At 37.7% G+C, this 21,452-nt stretch overlaps 1 protein-coding gene across 3 annotated transcripts in view; it reads right to left on the bottom strand.

Annotated features, from left to right (window-relative positions):
* The window catches only part of LOC145669032 (uncharacterized), a 97,337-nt gene that overhangs the window by 28,636 nt on the left and 47,249 nt on the right, over positions 1-21,452 (bottom strand). For all 3 annotated transcript variants that reach the window (XM_081737379.1, XM_081737381.1, XM_081737380.1), the window contains one exon: positions 18,298-19,061. In XM_081737379.1, coding sequence (XP_081593505.1) covers positions 18,298-19,061 — 764 coding nt within the window. The remainder of the gene's footprint in view (positions 1-18,297; positions 19,062-21,452) is intronic.

The raw sequence follows: 21,452 nt of genomic DNA, 5'->3' as shown, positions 1-21,452 counted from the left end.
CTACAAGTATTCATTACTATAAACACAGACTGAGTTATCCAAGCACAATAGGAGTATTCGGGGTACAGTTCCAAGTGATCTAGGTTGACTAACCATCTGTTGTTCCACGGAGAAGGACTGGATAGTTTAGTGATTAACCCACGAGCACGGCAAGTCGGTGAATGGCTCAGCCGCATATTTTTACTCTTGTATACGATAGGAACGCAACTATAATAACTAGAAGTCTTCGTACAATTCTTGTATTTGGTATCATAAATAAAGTAAATTTCAGCTTTTAAACCAGTGGCCAAAATCATGAACTTATCAAAGCGTTTGGCACTGGTCCGAAAAAAATTTTGCTAGTATTGCCAAAATAAACGTTGAAAAAGTGGTTAAAAATTTATTTTAGATTTATTAATTCTTATTTGATACATCTGCTAATATATCTGAAACTATATCCTTTCTATAAACACACGAGAAGAAGCATCTCATGAGAATTAATCATCGGTGAGTTTCTTCTCTAAGATTCTAGCAAGTTACCTGAATATGAATACTTGTCCTAGTACCGTATTATCAGACTGCTAGATGCAAGCAACGAAACGGTAATAATGTATTGGAAGTAACGACGACAGGCATTGTATTCAATGGTACAAGTGATTTCGGATTTATACGATTTAACTTAGAACAAATCTAGAATTTCTGAGTTGTCGGTTGTCGTATCAAATAATCCATCTTCAGGAGGAAGTTACCATCATTCAATATGAAATTTTGTCACCTGCCATTTTAGTACCTTTATTAAACTCACACAAAGAGAAAAAACGCTGCTTTAAGATACTAGTTTTTTTTCTTTTTTCTATAAAATTACGCATACTTCAATGTCAGCTTATGAAACTTAATGTAATCTGTTTTTCAATTTTTTATTTAAAAATCTGAAGAATGCATAGGATATAAGCATGACTGTTCTTAATAATATGCTGAAACTGTTTGAAGAACCAATACTATTTAATTCCGTGACCACTAATTTTTAACTAACTATTCACTTTTTTTCCCGTCAGTTTTTTATTATTCTTTTAAGTTTGTTTACCATACAATCAAGTCAAAATTCAAGCAAGTTTGTCTTATATCTTAAGTCATGCCGTGTAGCATAAGACGGCGGATGAATAAAAGATGGCGAGAGAAGAGGAAAACTCCAAGGAAAGCCACGGACACGATAACAATGTTCGCTAGCACAACTCACCTGAACTGGGATCGAATCTAGCAAGAGAATGAAGCAACACATTCTACAGTAGCGATTCGGTCTCTCTTTATTTGTTTATTTTAAAGGGAGGACAACGACAAAAGAAATCCTATCAACCCATGTGCATATGCGTGAGCTATAAGCCTTAGCATGCTCCCAACACCTCTTAAATAGAACAAAACATTCACAAAAGACCGCAAAAAAACTGTAACATTCCCTAAAGCCCCCAAGTTCACCTACTAACGGTCAAAATCTAAATTATTTAGCTACAGTATAGTTGGTGATCGATTCTATATGATACATAATGAATAACCTAAATACGAACACACTTATCTTTTATTCCAAAGTAGTAAAATCACAATCATACAGTTTCCGTGTGCGCTTACACCTTTCTCGAGGACTTCTGAGTACTGCTAAACTGGACTCATACGTCAAAGTTCCAGTGAAATCTTTCTTTAATAATAACAATAATAATAATAACAATAAAAACTCACTTCTAAAAAATTAATAAACTCGAGTTCTTGAGAAAAGTAAGGCTTATGATTGTTGTTTGTTTTCCTTTCTGTAAATAACAATTAGGGTGAATTTCCAGCTGGCTGTAATTCACTTTTCAGCTTGTTGCAGAAAATAAACACAAAAATCTACGGTGTGCAAAGGTAAGCATAAAACTTGAAACTTTCAGCTGCCATCTATCTGCTTCATGTTTAACTTTGCACCTTCCACAGATTTTTGTGTTTGATTTTTAGAGCTAGCTAAAAAAGTGACTTATAGTTATCAGAAAATTCATTTCAAGTTTTACAGGGTGTCTACTAAAATTCCACAATGAAATTTCGTGACTTTTTCTTTACCAAATCATAAAATTTCCTAACATTTTTAAGAGCGAATTAGGCCGAATCGTCATTCATGCGATAGAAACGTACTTTGCTTCCGATTTGGTAGCGTCTAAAGCCGACCATAGACAATTTTGGTGGTGTCTGTACTTACTTTTGCAATTAAAAAAAAAAAAAAAAAAAAAAAAAAAAAAAAATAATTCACGACCATTTTCTGATTTCGTGACATTTTCGTGATCTATAGACACCCTGTTTTACTAAACAGTGAAAAACTTATGAAGTGTACATCTTACTATTCCCGAGAAGCTGAGTTCGTTACAGTATTTATGAAGTGAGGTTTTTCTCAGAATGGTTCCACAGGAACCTTCCCATATGACTCCAGCTTAGCTGCATTCAGAAATAATCCACGTGTTACCAACACCGGAAGTGTATAATTGTGGTTCTACTCCTTCAGGATACGAGGTAAGACTTCATATAAATTATCTACCTACAGTTTTTTTTCCTAGCGAGTTCTTATATTAATTCAAAATACACTATGCTCAACAAATGCCTCTAAAGTTGAGAATATTTTTCTACTATGCCTTCGTTACACGCACTGAGGTCGCAAAAATAAAAAATCTTACATTAATATATCGTCTGTACGTGAGGAAATTACTTTCTTCAATATGCTATGCTAAATTAGTGCCACGAAAATAACTACGAAATTAAATCTATATTTAACTGCTATAATACCAAAATTACATTCTAACCCCCCCCCCCTTTAAAAAAAATATATTACACGACTATTACACCAACGGTCCCTGTCATCAGAAGTGTGCGAAGTATACTCTGGCCGGCGAACGATGATTCTGACAGCTCAGCTCGCGAGTTCGACTGAGGAGTGCGGTGTTGCCATGCGCTTCTCGCGAAAGGGGAGAACCGTCTGCTTCTTCCTTGAGGGTATAACGGGGTGAGTGAAAGTTTGGCAATGTGCGGTGGTTACCATGGAGACACAATAGGTTCTGAGCCTTAGGTTGGTTGACCTGCTGTTTTCTGCTCGCTCGCCGTGGCCTTGTGCACAGCTGTCAGAAATCATCGTTCACTGGCCACGGCATAGTTCTGCAACATATAGTATGTACAGGGTGTTACAAAAATTTCTCACAATGTTTTGGTAATAGATTCCTTACATCGAAATAAGAAAAAGAGAACATATGGATCTGTAGCCTGTAGCCTATAGGATGCCGTAAACTTGAAAAATAAACTTTAAAAAGTCTACATTTTTACTACCAATACCGATAGATTTACATAATCTATGCGCCAACTTCACTGAACAACTTTTGCTGAATTACAATTATTTTTACATGCAGTTACAAAATCTTTGTAATAAACTCATTTGTAGATAATTTTGGCTGTATGCAGCTCAAGCAGTTTAATTCTCTTTTATTTTAAAAGGATTGTCACTTGCAAGCAGACTATGTTTCTCTGTGTGCGTTTTCTCGCTCAGAGGATGCAGATAACTGGCTTGACCTTAGCCAGTGCTTCTCTAGCCAATTACACCTCTGTCCGCTCTTACGTCATCCAGCACGAGAAACTCACGCGAACAGCGAGAACTAGAGAGAATTGACGATAGGCAGGACTACTTGGCGCCGAAACGAAGGAGATGTAACAGCTCACGTATATTGCTGCAGAACTCAATCACATCATCATATAATTTTAACATTCGTCTATCAGTTTATATTCCACTAGATAAAAAGCATCGATACGTATTGCTATTGTAATCTTAATTATCTAATATCAAGTGATGTAAGTATAGTTAATTATTAAAATTTTAAGTCCATTTGTGCGTATTGGTTGTGATTTACATGTTATCTCCTCATGCCTCGTGGTAATCAATTTATGTGCGTGGTACCGAAAATAATTTTTACTTATTGTTTGTGGTGTTTATTATCTTTCGAAAAATATGATGCTGAATCTTTAGCGTGTAAGCATATTTAAAGGTTGTATTTGGAATCTTTGCCTATGTGTAGTTGGCGGTGAAAGGAGCTATTACTAGTAATAACTTGTTTCATCGTCAACGCTCGGGCAAAACATTCTATTTACGACTATCTAATGTGATGTTTGCTCTCTTTGGATTACCATCCTAGGGAGTAAACGTCATATCTTCACCACCCACTCTCTCCCACATCAACTTGAAAACAATCTCACCCTATCTTCGTGTTGAAGGCCGACGATTTTCAGTCGATTTATTTGCATCTAGAGGACATACTGACGTAAGAATGTTACACTGCTAATATTTTTCTTGCTTGACATTACGTATCTATTCTTTTCTGAATATTTTAGGTAGAGACCCAGAACTTGAGCTATGGGATAAGTTCAACGGTAACTACGCACAAAGTGTCAAGCTATCTTTTCTGCACTTTTTCTATGGAAGCAAAAATACTAAGTGTAAACAACAAATCTAATACAGTACATTTATTAAAAATTCTGTGCAATATAAGGACTCCTGTGGCTGTGGGCAAGGATTTAGTTCTACAATAAAAATTTTGCTATTTTGTCTCAACAGCTTTTGATTAAAAGAAAAATACAGCTTTCCCCTTAAAAAAATGTTTAATAGTTTATGCATGGGTTAAAAGTGCATTGTTTTAGTACTACTGTGAGCCAAAGAATGCTGATACCTAACCAATCAATATTCCGAACATCTATAACTGAAATTAAGTGTACGCCTCCTAACAGCTTCCCATGATAAATAGGATTAATAAGGTCAGAATATTTCGGAATTAACATCTTTGCCTACCCTCAGGATAAGAATATACGAGATATCTTCAAAAAGTATCGAATTTCTGTTTGGCAAAAATACATTTACTGATTTGGAAATTCGAAACACTAATTCCCTTCAAAGTAGTCTCTTTAGTAATGCATACACTTCTCCCAGCACTCCCGCCATTATTGGAAACACTTCTGGAACGCAGTTTATGGAATGGTGAGCAACCATGCCGTCGCATTCCGCATGATGTCTTCTCTTCACTCAAATCGGGTCCCTCCTAGTGGCATTTTCAGCTTGGGACATAATCAGAAGTCACACGGAGACATGTCGGGTGAATAGGGATCCTGACAACACACAGAAATATTGTGTTTGGTGATGAAAGCCTGAATCAAATTTCGCGGACACACTCCTCATGCCCAAATTCTCGTTCAAAATTGAATGTACCAATCCGACTGAATGGTTTCCGCTTGGATACCGCCAAGCTTTTGGTAAAATTTGATGCAATATCGCTGGTCAAATTTAGCTTTCATTTTACAAAAAACTCCAGCAATTGATGCTTTGTCCAGGCAGGAAAAAATTCACGACTGCACATGAGTGTTCCCTCAACATCTACACTGAAGAAAGTTTCCCGCGCTTCATTGGTTTACGCGGGAAAAAATAAGGTTTGTTACTTTTTGAACAAACCTCGTATAACGGGCTTCATAAACACAAAAGCATACTATAGTGTCTTCGTTGACATGATAAGAGTGGCTTTGAAAACTGTAACATTTCACGTCACGGGAGCCAGTATAAGATCCTCCCGTAGTTTATGATCTCCACAAGATTTTAACAACTGCTGTGTTTCCTAATTTATAAACGTTATTTTGTTACTTCTTTTTCTTTTTTCTTTATTTTTTTTTCTGAGGGCAAGAAAAGATTTTTTTCCGATATATCATGATGTATTTAATTTTACATACATAATACAACTTTGCTGTATGAGACTAAGTTACAATTAGGATACGACTATTACATGTACTTCTAGAAGAAATGCGCATGGAATGCGCTCATATCAGAAATTAAAAGTAACACGATCTAATAACTTGAATGGCTAAACGATGAAAATATACACAAAATCTCCATCGAATCAAAAGGTCAGGTGAAACAACAATCCATGGAGTGAAATGCATACAGTCGAAACCACTTTAGTCAGTACTCAATATAACATCAATGCAGTCATTTCGGTTCATGAGCCCGTTTGTTTTCCTGCTTCGAAGTAAATTTCTTCTAAGCACCGAAACTATACATACCAACCAGAAGGGGAAGAGAGAATTACTACAACGGAATGAAACATTTTAGGCTCATCCAAAGGGTGAGGAGCTCTTCATGGCCCACTCAGAAGTTCGATTCTATTCGGTACATTCAATTTTGAACGAAAATTTGGGCATAATGAATTGGGCATAATGAATGTCCGCGAAAATTGATTAAGGCTTTCATCGCCAAACACAACATTCCTGTGCATCACCAGACTCCCTACTCACCCAACATGGCTCTGTGTGACTTTTGGTTTTTTCCCAAGCTGCAAGTTCCACTGGAAGGGACCAGATTTGAGTCAAGAAGACATGTGGAATGCTGTTATGTTTAATTAATTATTGAAATGTTGAAAAATGTTATTGCTCTCTTTTAAAAATTTGATGACTCTGCATTCAAATAAGAGAACAATTTTAGCAGAAGAGGCTATGTTATGTTTAATTAATTATTGAAATGTTAAAAACGAAACTTTTGTATATGAGTGTACAATTAAGAACATTTCATCAGTGTTATACGAAAAAAAAATAACGTTAGACGTCATAAGACAAACAAGTGGTTAGTATCCCCGCCTGTCACGCGGGAGACCGGGGTTCGATTCCCCGCCGGGGAGCCATGTTTAATTTAGAATATTTGTCTATATATTATTGATTATGAAATTTAGATGCGTATAGTGGTTAGTATCTTATTACTCAAGTTAACAGCTAAATAATAATTTGGTAGTATATTAAAGAAAGGAATTCAATGTATATGTTTATTACAAAGGATATCTAAATCACTATTACAAATGTGCAGACGTAATCTTATCAAACATTAAGTAAAAAGGTCTGCAAGACATTACATTAGTATTCATTAATAAATGATAAATTCTTAGCTTTAGGAGCTGTTATACTTGAGGCCATGGCAGGAGACTGCCTGAAGAAATTACTTCTTCAAAGAGACCTACAGCTGAACACATGTTAGTCACAGATGCTAGTTCTGTCGGCTGTGCGGCTGCGCTCCTCCAAAAATTACCGAATGAAAAACACTGGTCTATAGTTCAATTTGCTAGTGCTACTCTCCCACCTAGAGTCAAAGCATATCCTATATATTATGCAGAATTGTTTGGTGTTTTCTTTGCGCTCCGTAAATTCTACAGATACTTAATAGGAGGACATTTCACCATCTTAACAGACAATTTAGCATTAGTAGCTGTTAAGAAAACCACTAATCTTACTGCACAAATGGTCCGATGGTTAAGCTATATTCAAATCTTTGATTTTACTATTAGGCACATCAAATCAAAACAAAATTCTCTTTGTGATTATCTCTCTAGACATTCTTTGGAATTATCTTCGGAAGAATATGAAAAGATAGAACCGGAAGAACACCCGTATGCTTTTTTGGTTTTAGATAGCAACACCGACATAGCGGAATTACAACGTTTAGATCCCAAATTTTCTAAAATATACAGGGTGTTACAAAATCAAGACACTACTCATCCTAAGTATGCATTTTGGTCCAAACAATATGTCATACAAAATCATAAGTTATATAGGATAATTTATACACCAGCAGGAAACAAATTACGCTTATGCATTCCCGATTCATTGAAGGACACAGTCTTTCAAGAGTTTCACTCAGACACCCATCCTGGCTTTCATAAAATCAAATTTCTCATTAAAGATAGATATTATATTCCTAACCTTCAAAATTGGCTAAGAACAAAGATAAATGGACGCATAGAATGCAATAAGTTTAAACGTAATTATCGCTCAAATGAAATTCATATACAAACCCATCCCCCGTCGGCACTTTTTGATACTTGGTTTGTAGACGCCATAGGCAAGCTACCAACTTCTAATGGTTATAATTATATTTACGTAGCAACAGAAGCAGTAACCTCCTTTGTGGTAGCACAACCTGTCAAAGACATGACCACGGATACATTCCTACAATTTATTTATGAAAATATCATTTTGCGTTATGGCACACCAAAAGTTATACATATGGATAAGGCTCCCAACCACACTGCTATCAAAGTACAAGAATTTTTCAAATCCCTCAATATTCAAGCCAAATATGCATTACCAGCGTCACATCGCTCAATAGGCTCTGTTGAAGCAACCATTTCAAAAATTCAATCGGCTATTCGCTTTCTTTCAAAATTAAATCATTCATCCTGGTCCCAATACGTAACACAAGCAGTAAGCGTCTGTAATAATACGCCACTGACACAATCAGGTACAGCTCCATTTACGTTACTTTATGGACAACAATTTAGGTTTCCAATAGACAATATCTTACAAATTCCTTCCCAGAAAATGGATCAAGATAATAGATTGTTGCAAATAGATGAACTTAGATCCTTGGTCCAATTTCATAGGAATAGAGTATTTCAACAGTTGAAATCTAAAGCGCAAACTAAGCCCAGAGATTATCCGTTAGGTAGTCAGGTGATGGTAAAGAAACTATACACGAAAAAGGGTGAATCGCCATCAATGTCTGAGTTATACACTGGCCCACATACAGTTAAAGCCAAATCATATCACAATAATGAATATATCATAGACATCAATGGCACATTACAGCCCATAGCAATAGATCGTTTAAAGATATACATCCCAGACACATCACCAGATCCTGCCTTTCAGGCCAAATATCGTAAATATATGGCTAACAATGCTCCAAAATAATATCATATCTATATATTAGAAATATTTCTCATTTACTACGAATAGTTATTATATATATATATACAAAGTAATTGCTTTCTTTATCTTAGAAATGTTTTACATTTCCTTCAGGTAGAGATGAGAGAATTAAAATAAATAAATAAATAAATATATAGTATTTGCTTTCATATTTAGCATAATTTCTTTTATATTTAGAGTATACTTATTAGAATATGTATTATATTTGTATATAGATAATATATATGCCTAAATTTTAATATTATTTACTTTGGATTAAGTTAATATATGTCACCCACCCACCAATATTTTCCTTCCCCTATATATTCTGTCAAAAATACCACCCGAATATAGAGATAGTACTCATTCCCTCTGCGTCTGATTCTCACTAGCTACGACTCAGGCAACAGAGTTTGACTCACAAGTTTATGGGTGTTAAGTTGAAAACGAATTTCGCTCAAGGATTTACAAACACAAGGAATTTTGAAAGGTATTACTTTCTTTTCTTACAATATATCAGTGCTCACTTCGGAACACATTACTAATCGTGTTCAATTATGTTCTTGGCATAATCCAAATCCACTACGAATTCCCAAAATTCACTTAAATTTTGAAATTTTCAACAGCCCATAATTCAGAATTTCAGAATTTCATTTATCCATAATTTTCTTCTTCCTTTCTTTCTTTATATAAAAAAAAAAAAAAAAGTTTCAAATCAGTCATAAGTCACTTCAATTCTGTTACTTCTATATTTCGACTTAAAAAAAAAAAAAAAAGCATTTCCCATTCTTTACATACTTATATCAAAATCTCTTTAAGAAGTGTATGTAATTTATTATTTTCAAGCCAGCCACTATGGGATATGTTGAATATATGTATATGTGTAATAAAAAACACAAACCCATTATCCCATTAAATTCGCGTTTCTTCCCACCCTATATACCATTTCCTTCCCATTTAAGTATATAATTTGATATTAGATATTAATCTCTCTCTCATCTCTCCTCATCCTACACGGCACCACGCCATCATGTCGTCACCAGCGGCATTCAGCTGACTTCAGCCTCCTGGATGATCTCGTCTCCAGAGATCACAGATGTCTTCATCACATGGACATTCAGTCAAGTTTAACCGCAGACAGCAGTCAACACAGCATTCCTGATTCTTTAATTGTCATCAGCAGCATCCCATGCAGTCAACGTTCCAGCCTCCAACAGGTGTTTCCAGTGGTTCTCCAGCAGATGCCTCATCGAAGTGGACTCAGCATGGACACGAACCAGTCACCTCCAGTGATCCAGTCCCACTTGATGGACCCCAGTACAATTCCCACCCCACCCCATGTGTTTTAGTCATTACATTCACTACAAGAAGCCACAAACTATCGTCTTTGACTATCGTTTGTGTTACATCTTGTATTCATCTTCGCTCTCCAGCATCACTGTTTGGTTACTAGTGCCCAACACAGACTTCCAGATGACCAGCGGCAGTGTTGACATCTTCCGACATCAGTTCGCAGCCAGGGTTTCCGTCATCCGACATGATGTTCAGTGCAGTCATCCCACGAAGAGCTGGCCTCTCAACAAGGATGCTCCCTGTTACGTCGCCCCTGCCTGATCCAGATCAGTGTGATTCTATGGAGTCCGGACCATGAGAATCAGTACACGCCTGCCCATGGTTTTCGTCTCACCAGATGCTCCATCTTCTCAAGTCATCGCTCATCGCAGTTCATCATCCAAGGAAGACGTTCCTTCTCCTTTGACCCACTTGCTGTATCTACACTGTCAAGGTTAACTTTCTCTATGACAATGAACTTGGTTTCATGACACATTAAACCACCACGATACTATGTTTACAAACACTTGTGTAGTGATTCACAAAAGTGAAAGTGATACAAACTCCACCCAATATCAGTGTCTCTGTTTCAAGTTACAATAACTATATACAGTGAACACTCGCTACTTCGTACTATTTCTTGAAATGTTAAAAAATGTTATTGCTCTCTTTTAAAAATTTGATGACTCTGCATTCAAATAAGAGAACAATTTTAGCAGAAGAGGCTATGTTATGTTTAATTAATTATTGAAATGTTAAAAACGAAACTTTTGTATATGAGTGTACAATTAAGAACATTTCATCAGTGTTATACGAAAAAAAAATAACGTTAGACGTCATAAGACAAACAACTTTTAAAGAAAAACCCACAACGAAAATAAGTTACAAGGACTGCTTACGTACAAGTTGTTTGTCACATACTCACTCTCTCAGACTAGTATAAAAGCTTAAAATTTTAGAACCATTTATCTCTTTTATTCTCAATCTTCATTATATTTTGTCTTCGCTACTCCGTCATCTTGCGACTTACAATTTGGACTTTGAAGCTTCGACGATGATGGTCAACATCGAGCTGAGAGAGAGACCTCCTAACGTTAAGAGTAAGTTCTTTACCTTTTGAATAATTCATGTCTCTTTGAAGAAGTAATTTCTTCAGGCAGTCTCCTGCCATGGCCTCAAGTATAACAGCTCCTAAAGCTAAGAATTTATCATTTATTAATGAATACTAATGTAATGTCTTGCAGACCTTTTTACTTAATGTTTGATAAGATTACGTCTGCACATTTGTAATAGTGATTTAGATATCCTTTGTAATAAACATATACATTGAATTCCTTTCTTTAATATACTACCAAATTATTATTTAGCTGTTAACTTGAGTAATAAGATACTAACCACTATACGCATCTAAATTTCATAATCAATAATATATAGACAAATATTCTAAATTAAACAATGCGACGACACGGTTGCTCACCATTCCAAAATCTTCGTTCCAGAAGTGTTTCCAACAATAGCGGCAGCGCTGGGAGAAGTGTGTATATTACCAAGGAGACTACTTTGAAAGGATTAGCTTTTCGGATTTCCAAATCAATAAATGGATTTTTGCCAACCGAAGGTTTGATAATATATCTTAATATGATAAATATTTAATTTTGCATATCTTGCTTAAGAAGAAAAGGGGAGAGTTAAAACCCTGAACCCGTTCCTCACGTACGCCACTGAATGCAAAGCACTTCGAAATAAATTAGAATTTAGCTGCTCATAGACATTATTATTTCTAGCAATATATCAGTAGCTTAAGTTAACCAACTTTAATCACAAATGATGTACTACGATATTAAATATCATGTCTTAGAAAACCCCTCCTATGGGTTAGGGTTCCAATTTTGTAATGATTTTTGTTGATTAATACAATTTTCACAACTGACTAAATTTATCATTAGTATATCAAAAGTAAAAATCATTAACTCATCAATTTTAACATTCGTGAATAACGTTATTGAATGTAATAACCTGTGTACCTTTACGGACTGATCTGAAGTGCAAAATATCAATTTCTTTCGAAACACTTTTGATTTACATTCCACATCAAACAATGGCTGGCGCATTCTTCGCGACATTATGTGCACTACATGACGTTGCTAAATTTGCCTTAATTTATGTACAATATGAGAAATAAGGTAAACTACAAGATTCGATATAACTTTGGAATGCGATTGAATGACGTAGAATTGAGCTGATTTTGAGTTTAACGTCCCTTTCAGCAGCAAGGCTACATGAGACGGGACCTACTGATTAACGTGGAATCCGAACATGAGCTCCCGCCGGGAATCGAATCGAACCCGGGTCTCCCACGCCAAAGGCGCGTACGCTAATCGCTTAGCCATGAAGGAGCTCAGGGGTAGAATTGAATTCTCATTAGGCTATGAAGAGCTAGTTCTATCGCATGACACCTACAACGTTTCATTCCATTTCTCTAATTCTTCCTGGTAAGGCATCGAACTACTACTATCAGGAATCGCAACCGAGTTTTCCCGCACAAAATGAGAGGAAGCCCTGAAGGAACCATATGGACTAAACGATTCACATTCGATTTTACAAAACTTCACACTCAGTACGAATTTTAGAGTAAACATATGATTGCGAGCAAAAGATAATTGCTTTTGCTATTGAATTGATCACACAAACTAACTTTCCGTTGACTTTAGTGATCATAAAATATTGTCTGGAAGTTCTTTCAAAATTGCTCTTTGAAACCGAAGCACCTATTTTTGTTAGTTGAAAGCGAGATAGGCCATGCCACCCCCTTGCCTCTCCCAGTTTTCGTACAGCCATAATAATAAATTTAACATCACACACCCGTCCCCAAAGCACAGGACCATTTCGATGCAAAGTGTTTACAATATTCACAATAGTTCACATGCAAGCATACAAAGGTGTCCTACGGCGTATTCAACAAACGTATTATTAGATTTTAAAATAATGAAAATTATCTTACACTATACTGAGAAGTTTACAAACATCACGACCAAAACAAATAATTGGATCAAAAGTGTCTCCAGGAACACAATTACAGGAAAGCTGAGACTCAATTTAAATTACCACACAATACACTTCCATATTATAAAACAGAGACTGACTATGTTTGTAACTTAATCATTCCTGAACTACCTGACCGATGAGGTTCGGCCCTGGGATGATTTTTGTCTATTCACTTTGACGGTAGAACTTCAGGGAGGGGAGATATAAAAAACTTAACTCTTGAACCACCTGACACAACTCAATTATATTTTCAACATAGATGAGATTCGGGGCTGAGACGACTGAGGATAACAGCAAATGTTATATGTACACAGCGTGCTTCAAAATGATTTGAACGGAACGGTTGTAGTAGTTCAAAATTCTCCCGACAAGTGGCAGAGTGAGAAGATGCAAGATGCTGGTTATGGTGCAGATAAACCATTATGTGTCCTGTAATTTCACGTTAGTCGGATTGTTGTTAAAGTGTTTTCCTTGAATTCCATTCAAGAATTTCGTAAAAAAATGACCATCAAAGATCTCCACTCGCAAGTGACATTAATAATTCAAGATAACAAGATGCACTTGCAAGGAAAAATTGTCTGGAAGCCTTCCAAGTCTGAGGCAGACGTCGAGAATATTCGAGCTTTTTTTTCCCCCAAGGCAGTCTTCAAAAATCTACAGCAAGAGCTAGTCGAGAACAATTGTATGGCACTTAGTGTATAAGCGTTTTACACATTATCCCTATCGAATGTAGTTTCTACAACATTAAACATCTAATGATCACATCTCACAAAGAATTTTGTAATTTCAAAAGCTGAGCAGAGACAGTAGTGTGTTTTAGTGATGAGGCTATGTTCCATGTGACAAAAAGAGTCAACAAACAAAATGTTCGTACCTTGGGGACAGAGAAGCTTCATAAAATCGCTGAAATTGTGCGTGATTAACCAAAAACAAACATTTTTTGCGACATTTCATCTTCCAAAATGTACAAATTCGTACTTCCTTCCAGAAGAAACTATGACTGGACGATGTTTATAACGTGGCTTATGCCACAGTTTAAATATGACAGTGCCAACTTTATCTATCAACTGAATGGAGCCACTTACACTGTAATGTTAGGAATTCTCTCAATTCAAAACTATCACACTACTGGATTGAACGAGCTATTCACAATACCCAACAGCTTTTATGTTGGCCATCAAGATCACCGGACTTAACATCCTACGATTTTTTTTTTCTGTGGAGGCATCTCAAAGGCAATGTATACAAACCAGCTCTACTCCAAGATTCCGTGAAATGCAAGAGTACATTACTGCTGCTGTGCAAATTGTTGATGAAAACATACTGAAATGGGTCTGCGTGAAAATAGATTATTCATTTGATGCACGCAGAATAACAAAAAGGGCTCATATTGAGACTCGGTAAGTTACTGTATTCTATTTTTAGCACTAAAACTTGGTCAGTTATAGTACTTAGGTGTAAAATTTTTTAACACTTTGCACAATTAATAAAAACAAGTGCGTACTGTTTCATAACGTGAAGCTAAGTCTTCCAAACTACGTGAATGGATATGCTCTGATAATCAAACTTGAAGCAGTGCATCTGTAAGAACTGTTGCACTAGAGTAATACGATCAAGACAGAACCTGTTCCTGGGACGTTGAATTCACATAAAAAGAGAGCCATTACTCGCTACCCCTTGCTGGTTTTGTTCTATGGTAACAAATGTTGAAAGCGGAAATGGCTAATTTTAACCACTTTCGGTCTGAACGGACGGTTAACGGAGCAGATGAAACCTTGGGACGTTGAATCGATTACGAAAAATAATACCTTGGTAATATTTACAGTTTTTGCTATAAGGAAATCAGATTGAAATCGGAAGCAATAGTAATTCTGATCCAATTTACTTTTCGGTAGTGTGTTGTGTACTGTCATATGACTTGGAACGCTGAATCGTTTGCAGAAAAGTTTCTCGCTATGTTACAGTTTTCGTTCTATGGCGATAAACATTGAAACATTTTTTTTTTCCATAGGGAGGCTTAAAAAATCATAAATATAACGTTCCTGTAATACTGATGAGCAAAAGAACAATTTTCTTCATATGTACTTTGCAACTAATACAGCCATGTAACACTTCTCCCTTGTGGTGAATGTAATGCAACTTCGTTCATGGCACTAGCTTTAAGTTGCTATGATTCTCAAATAGAGTAAACTCGTACATAACGGTACCAGCCTTAAGCGGAAACCTGTCATGAACGGAAAAGTTCCATAATCCAGTTCCATGATTTTCCACGTAATTTTCCCTGCAAATCAACTTGTATCAAGTGATACCTGTGCAATGCGGAAACCGAACGCCATCCTGATCAACGAAAAATGGTCTGCACATTTTACAATCCGTTCTGTTCCTTACTGATCTTAAGAATTCCAAACAACTCTAGATACTAGTGTCGTAAATACCTACAAGTGTACAGTGGAGAATTCTCGTTTTCAATTCATTTACTCTGTTTTGACACAGCAAATCTATTTGGAAGAAGGTTGGTTTTATTCTCCCACTTGTCATTTCCCAAAATTACAAGATCTCTCATCCTTAAACACAGTATTCATTATGTATAATGTATAACACATACCTACACAAATTCTAATGTTGTTCGATTACGTGTGATATTAGTATACCTAGTAATTATTTTTTAAAGCAGGTAATCATATTATTGTAATTTTAAAATCTGAATACTTTAGGCTTGTATTTGGTGTGTATGCTTATGAAATAGGCGAAGGCTATTTCTGCATTAAGAATTTGGAGGCCTAGTGTTTGAATCCGCGCTAGTCATTCCAAATGGAGTTTTGTTGTTGACTATTACACTGCACTAAAATTGAAAAAGAAACGAAAAGAACTTTTTAGTTTAGCGTCCCACGTTTACAGAGGTCGATTCATTTATATTGAGCCCAACTTGAATATGCCACTTACCTAGAAAATGGCATGTTTTCATCACCGGGTGTGTTCGATCTACACAGGGCACCTCTACTGGTTGGCATCGAAATTTCCATTGCATGAGAATGTGTTGCACGTGGACCATGGGTATTACATCCCACTTCTCTTTACCGGCTTCCTACAGGCCCGAGACTGTGCGGACTCGACGATGGGGCAAGCGACGCTTGAAGACTTTCGAAAGCACAATACTCCATTGCGTTGGCATCTGGACTCTTGACAGGGATGTCAGAGAAGGGAATTGCCGCAATTCCAGTTTTCTGTTCCACACGGCGCTGGAATTCTAGCGATGTTTTGCCATGTCTTGGTGCAGTTCAACTTGGTCTTGTGTCGTCTTGGTGCAGTTCAACTTGGTTCACGTTTTGTTTGTACAATGCTGGGATTTCATACTGATACATTTGAGTCAGAACATGAGTCTGGTAGTACGCAGCATTGATTTTTCACGTTTTGCTCCGCTTTTCGGACACGCAGTTTGCCCCTGTACGAGAAATCGGCCACAATCATGAATCTTTTTGGGAAATTCTGTGCACCGGTGGAAGAACGTGCTTCGGTCCTTGGTGTCAACAGATCTGTGTGTAATGGTATTTACCACAGTCTGTGAAGTAAATTCACGTCTCAAGAGTAACAACAAACTTCTGCAGTTTCTTTTTCACTCAGTCACTTGACACGGTTTCAGGGCGTGCACACTGCTCTTGCGAACGACTATGAGGCGTAATCCCTGTAAATTGTGAAGTTGACTGCGGCATTTGCTGGCCATGGATTTTCGGAGGTCGCCATGCGCCGCATCATACGAAATAGCGGCAGAATCATCTTCACGGAGGTAGGTTTTTAGCTCTTCGGGTCGGTGTAGTGGAGCCCAGAACTCTGTGCCGCATATTTACGTACAATATGATTCATAGTGCATACATAAAAATTACGCACTTGATACTTTTGTACGATGCGCGATGCAATGAACGATTTTAGGATATTTTAGATTTCTGGGCTTTCAGCATCTAAGGGATAACGTTCCTGGGCGATCACACTATCCGAGGAAAGGGAAGGAAGAAAGCGGACTGGGACCAGTGTTAGGTACCATCCGGCATTTGCCTTGTGGGAATGAGGAAAGTCCAGGAAAACTCGCCTGAAAAAGCTTTTACACTTTTTCGACCGAGTGTTCCCACTGGCAATCGAATCCGGGACCGCGATGCCGTGAATTTAGCGTCGTCGAAATGACCCAGAATCTGTTCAGTTTTGGAGGCATCAGACTACGCTTGACTATACTGCGTGACCAACGAGATAATGTTGACTGCCTCGAGGCAAACTCATGGCGATGGGTTGGCGTATGCGCGGTACAGCTGCACATTAATTTCAGCTCAATATAAATGCATTAACCTCTGTATGCACCAAGCCTAGGCTCAGATGAATGAAACAGTGGAATGAAGGAAATGGGACGCAACGGTAAAACCCACGCGCATATTGTTTGTTAACCACGAAGCTCACTTGGCATGAGATGTAATCAAACCAGAGTTGAGACACAGAAGCCTCTAGCACTAAAACTGACTCATAGGCTCTATCACGAAATTTGTTAAATAATAAATAAATAAAAAACGAGTATACTTAGAATGGGTGTGATGAACTATCACTTTGAATTGTTAGCTACCTGAATGTGATACAAAGGATACACAGATATTGCACAATACGTCTATCACAACAGAAAAATAAAGACGGACCGAGATATTCCGACGTTTCTTGTATTGACCTTTGCCTTCTTCTTCTATTATTTTAAAATTTATACGAAATAAACATTCCATTAGGATTCCAATAGGAAGTCAATTGCTAACTCCGATACATTCTTTTAACTTCTTTTAACCTCCTTCCCCTAACATGTATACATTGAGATTTTCTAATTCACAAAGAAAATACGCCCGTTTCTGCTACCGATTATGTCCCAATTCAAGTAAGACATTTCCAGATTCCTGGATATCAATCTTTCATACCTTCCTAAGTTTCATTCAGTAAAGTTTATCTCTGTCAAGAACTAATCCAACATATATACAATTAAGATATTTCCTAGATACTACGGTTTACCCACACATCTACGCGTCTTAGTAAATTTTGCCTTACAAATGAAGAACAAATGCGAGACGTTTGTTAAATATCTCGCAGAACACCCTTTACATATTTGATAAAGTTAACGAAGTGATACGGATAATAAAAAGGAGAAAAAGTTACCTGGATCGCTTCCCTGGTTCTGCAATCGTCAGTCCATTCTGCTCCTCCTCTTTCAGTTTGACGTCCGCCAACATGGCAGCAGCAGCGCCAGACACTGCAGATATCGAAGAAACTACCACCGTGGGCTGGGTCGTTGTCATGACGTTTGAAGTAACAGTGGTACCAGAGGTTTGTACTGGGTTACTTGTCGATACTTCCACCGTCGCAGCCACCTCTAGTTTAATTAACTTCCTTTCGTGTTCCGCCTCTTGGTCTCCCTCCCCGTTATGGTTACTCGGGTTGTTCCCGGGTTCAGAATCAGAAGGAATGGATCCTGTTGGAGTTCGACTCCCCGCTTTCCGCTTGCGACCCCTTTCACGATCTCCTCCAGTTCCTCCAAACACACTTTCACTCTGAGTGACCACAGACTCAGTGAAGTTAGACGTCGTAAACTTACTGTTGGTGGAATCTCTTGATGACGGTGTCCCACTGCCACTGGATCCTTTCACGGAATCCCCGTCGTTGTTGGATCCAGGCGCGGCTTCCGTTCCTGCGTTCGGGCTGTGGTTGCCACTTGAGCCGCCCTTGCCACCACTTTTGTTGCTGCCGGTGACAGAACCCCCGCCCGACTTGCTTCCTTTCTTTCGCATCACAGGAGCCTTCGACTCCTTCACCGCTTCAGCTATATGAGGAGGACTGTCCTTCTCTGGACTCGAATCAGATGATGCGTTGTCCGCTGGGATAGGTTTGTACGGTGGAATTGTCTTTACGTTGCCTCCTTTTTTCTGGAACAAAAGGAACAAAATTCCATTAAGCGCTCTTCACGAAAACGAATGCAACAGTTTAGAGCAGTTTTGCAAACTATGGTATGTAGACCACAAGTGGTACTCAAGGTCCTTCTAGATGAGCAATTAGTGTGAAAAAACGAACAAAAAAAAAGAAAAAATAAATCTCAAGTAGATTGAGTATCACATAATTGAGAATCTCGAACAGGTATAGAGTATACAATTAAATAAAGTAAAAATCATACTGTTTTTAATTCTTATACAGATGTTCAATTATTATATTCAGTTTGGATCAGACGTGAAATGGACGTATACAGCTCCTGAATTGTGGTGTGTTGAATTTTGTAGCATTGTTCCTCCAAAACATGTTCCAGTTCGTTAAGGGACGCTGATGGAGGGTAATGAGACCGAACATGCCTTTCTAACTCAGACCACAATGGCTCAATGATGTTCAGATCTGGTGATTGTGGGACTCAGGGGAGATGTGATAGCTCCTGGTCATGCTCCTCAAGCCATGATTTCACCGTTTTTGCAGCGTGACAGGGTGCCAAATCATCTTGGTAGATGCCATTACCATCAGGGAACAATATTTGGGCCATGGGTAGAACCTGGTCCCCCAAAATGACCTCATACGCCTTAGCATTCATCATTCCATGTAGGGCTATGATGGGATCTGCAGAAAACCACGATATCACTGCCCATACTGTAACAGAACCACCCCCATGCTTTACACTTGGGAGCAGACAGTCTGTATCATAGGCCTGTGACAGTGTTCTCCATACGTAAACACGACTGGTTGTTGGAAACAAGATGAAGGTCGATTCATCAGACCACATTACGTGTTTTCATTGCTCATGAGTCAACGTCTTGTGGTTCTTGCACCACTGGATACGCCTCTTCAAATTTACTACTGAGACCAGGGGTTTGGCGATAGCCGCCCTGTTATGAATTTTCATTTTATGAAGTTCTCGTCGCACTGTTTTCGATGAAACAGGGTTCTGTAGGCCGGAATTGAGTTCAATCGTAATTTTCATTGCAGTGGTCTTCTTTTTAGAATAAAATTCGTTTTAATGCCCTCCGGTACCTATCTGACAGGATTGTCTTTCGACCACTGTTGTGCTTTGCAGACGTCGTTTGCCCGTGAATTGTGTATGCCCTCGTGACATTGGACACAATGCCTTTCGACACCCCCACAATGTTTGCCACTGTTGCTACTGAAGCTCCAACCAGACAGGCACCAACGATCATGCCTCTTTGGAAGTCTGTCAGGTCGCCCATTCTACCGCCCCACTTTCACACCATGACACTCACAGGTGAACTGGTTACTGCTGACGGAAGAGAAAGGTCCACATAACACATTGAAATCAAAAAACGATTGGCAAACGCAACACGTTTTGTACAGTGAAGGGTCAAACTTACGTGTCCTGTATGACGAGTTTTTAGATTTTTTTTTGTCTACCCCTGTATATATATAGGGTGGGACATTTATTTTGACCTGCCCTTATAATTTTAACTCACTCACTCACTCTATGGCCTATGGAACCCGGAGGTTCAATGCCGCGTTCACAAAAGCTCTCCATTGACTTTTGCCCTTAGCCAGTTGGATCCAGTTTCTACTTTGTATTTGCATTTCTGCGAGATCCATCTTAATATTGTCCTCTGGATTTCCAGTTAAAACTTTCAACGCGTTCTTACTTTCTTCCATAATGGCCACATGACGTACCCGCCTGAGCCTCCTAGACTTGATGACCCTAACGATGTTTGGTAAACGAGATAAACTAATAGACGGTATAAACTTTTAAACTAATAGACAAAAATGACTGAAATTTTGTACCATGCAAATATCAACAGGGGAATATTGACATATTCTGCGATATCACCTGTTAACAGTGCTCCAACCTAACATGAGTTTATTATTTTCTTTTTAATGGCATTACGTTCAGTTATTACACATTTTAAATCCACATATCAAACGAAAACTTACAGTATGACATTTATTATTCAGTGTGGCAAACTGAGGACGCTACCGTTTCACGAACATCCAAATTTTGGTCTCCTTTATAAAAGTAATAACTAGAGCCCGGATTTTTAAATTATTTTTACCTTTGCGTAGACTTGAAAAATGTTAATAACGTAAGTTTTATATGACATTTTTACATATTTTACTCAATGTTACATATTCTTTACATTAAACAGTCCTTAAGAGGAAAATCCACTGGTCTTTTGGCTTACATGTTAGTGTGATAGATAATTAAATTTAAACTGTTTCTTCTCCCCCTCCCCATTTTTAGCTCCCGATAATACACTAACTTGGAAGTATAAGGAGCGATCAACTGAAACCCGTTCGTTCCATGTATTATTGGTATATTGTGTAGAAGGATATTGTTTGTT

The sequence above is a fragment of the Thermobia domestica genome, chromosome 13, assembly GCF_964235325.1.
Source record: "Thermobia domestica chromosome 13, izTheDome1.hap1.1, whole genome shotgun sequence".
Taxonomy (NCBI): Eukaryota; Metazoa; Arthropoda; class Insecta; order Zygentoma; family Lepismatidae; genus Thermobia; species Thermobia domestica.
The sequence above is the reverse complement of the archived record's forward strand: the minus strand, read 5'-3'. Positions and strand labels throughout refer to the sequence as shown.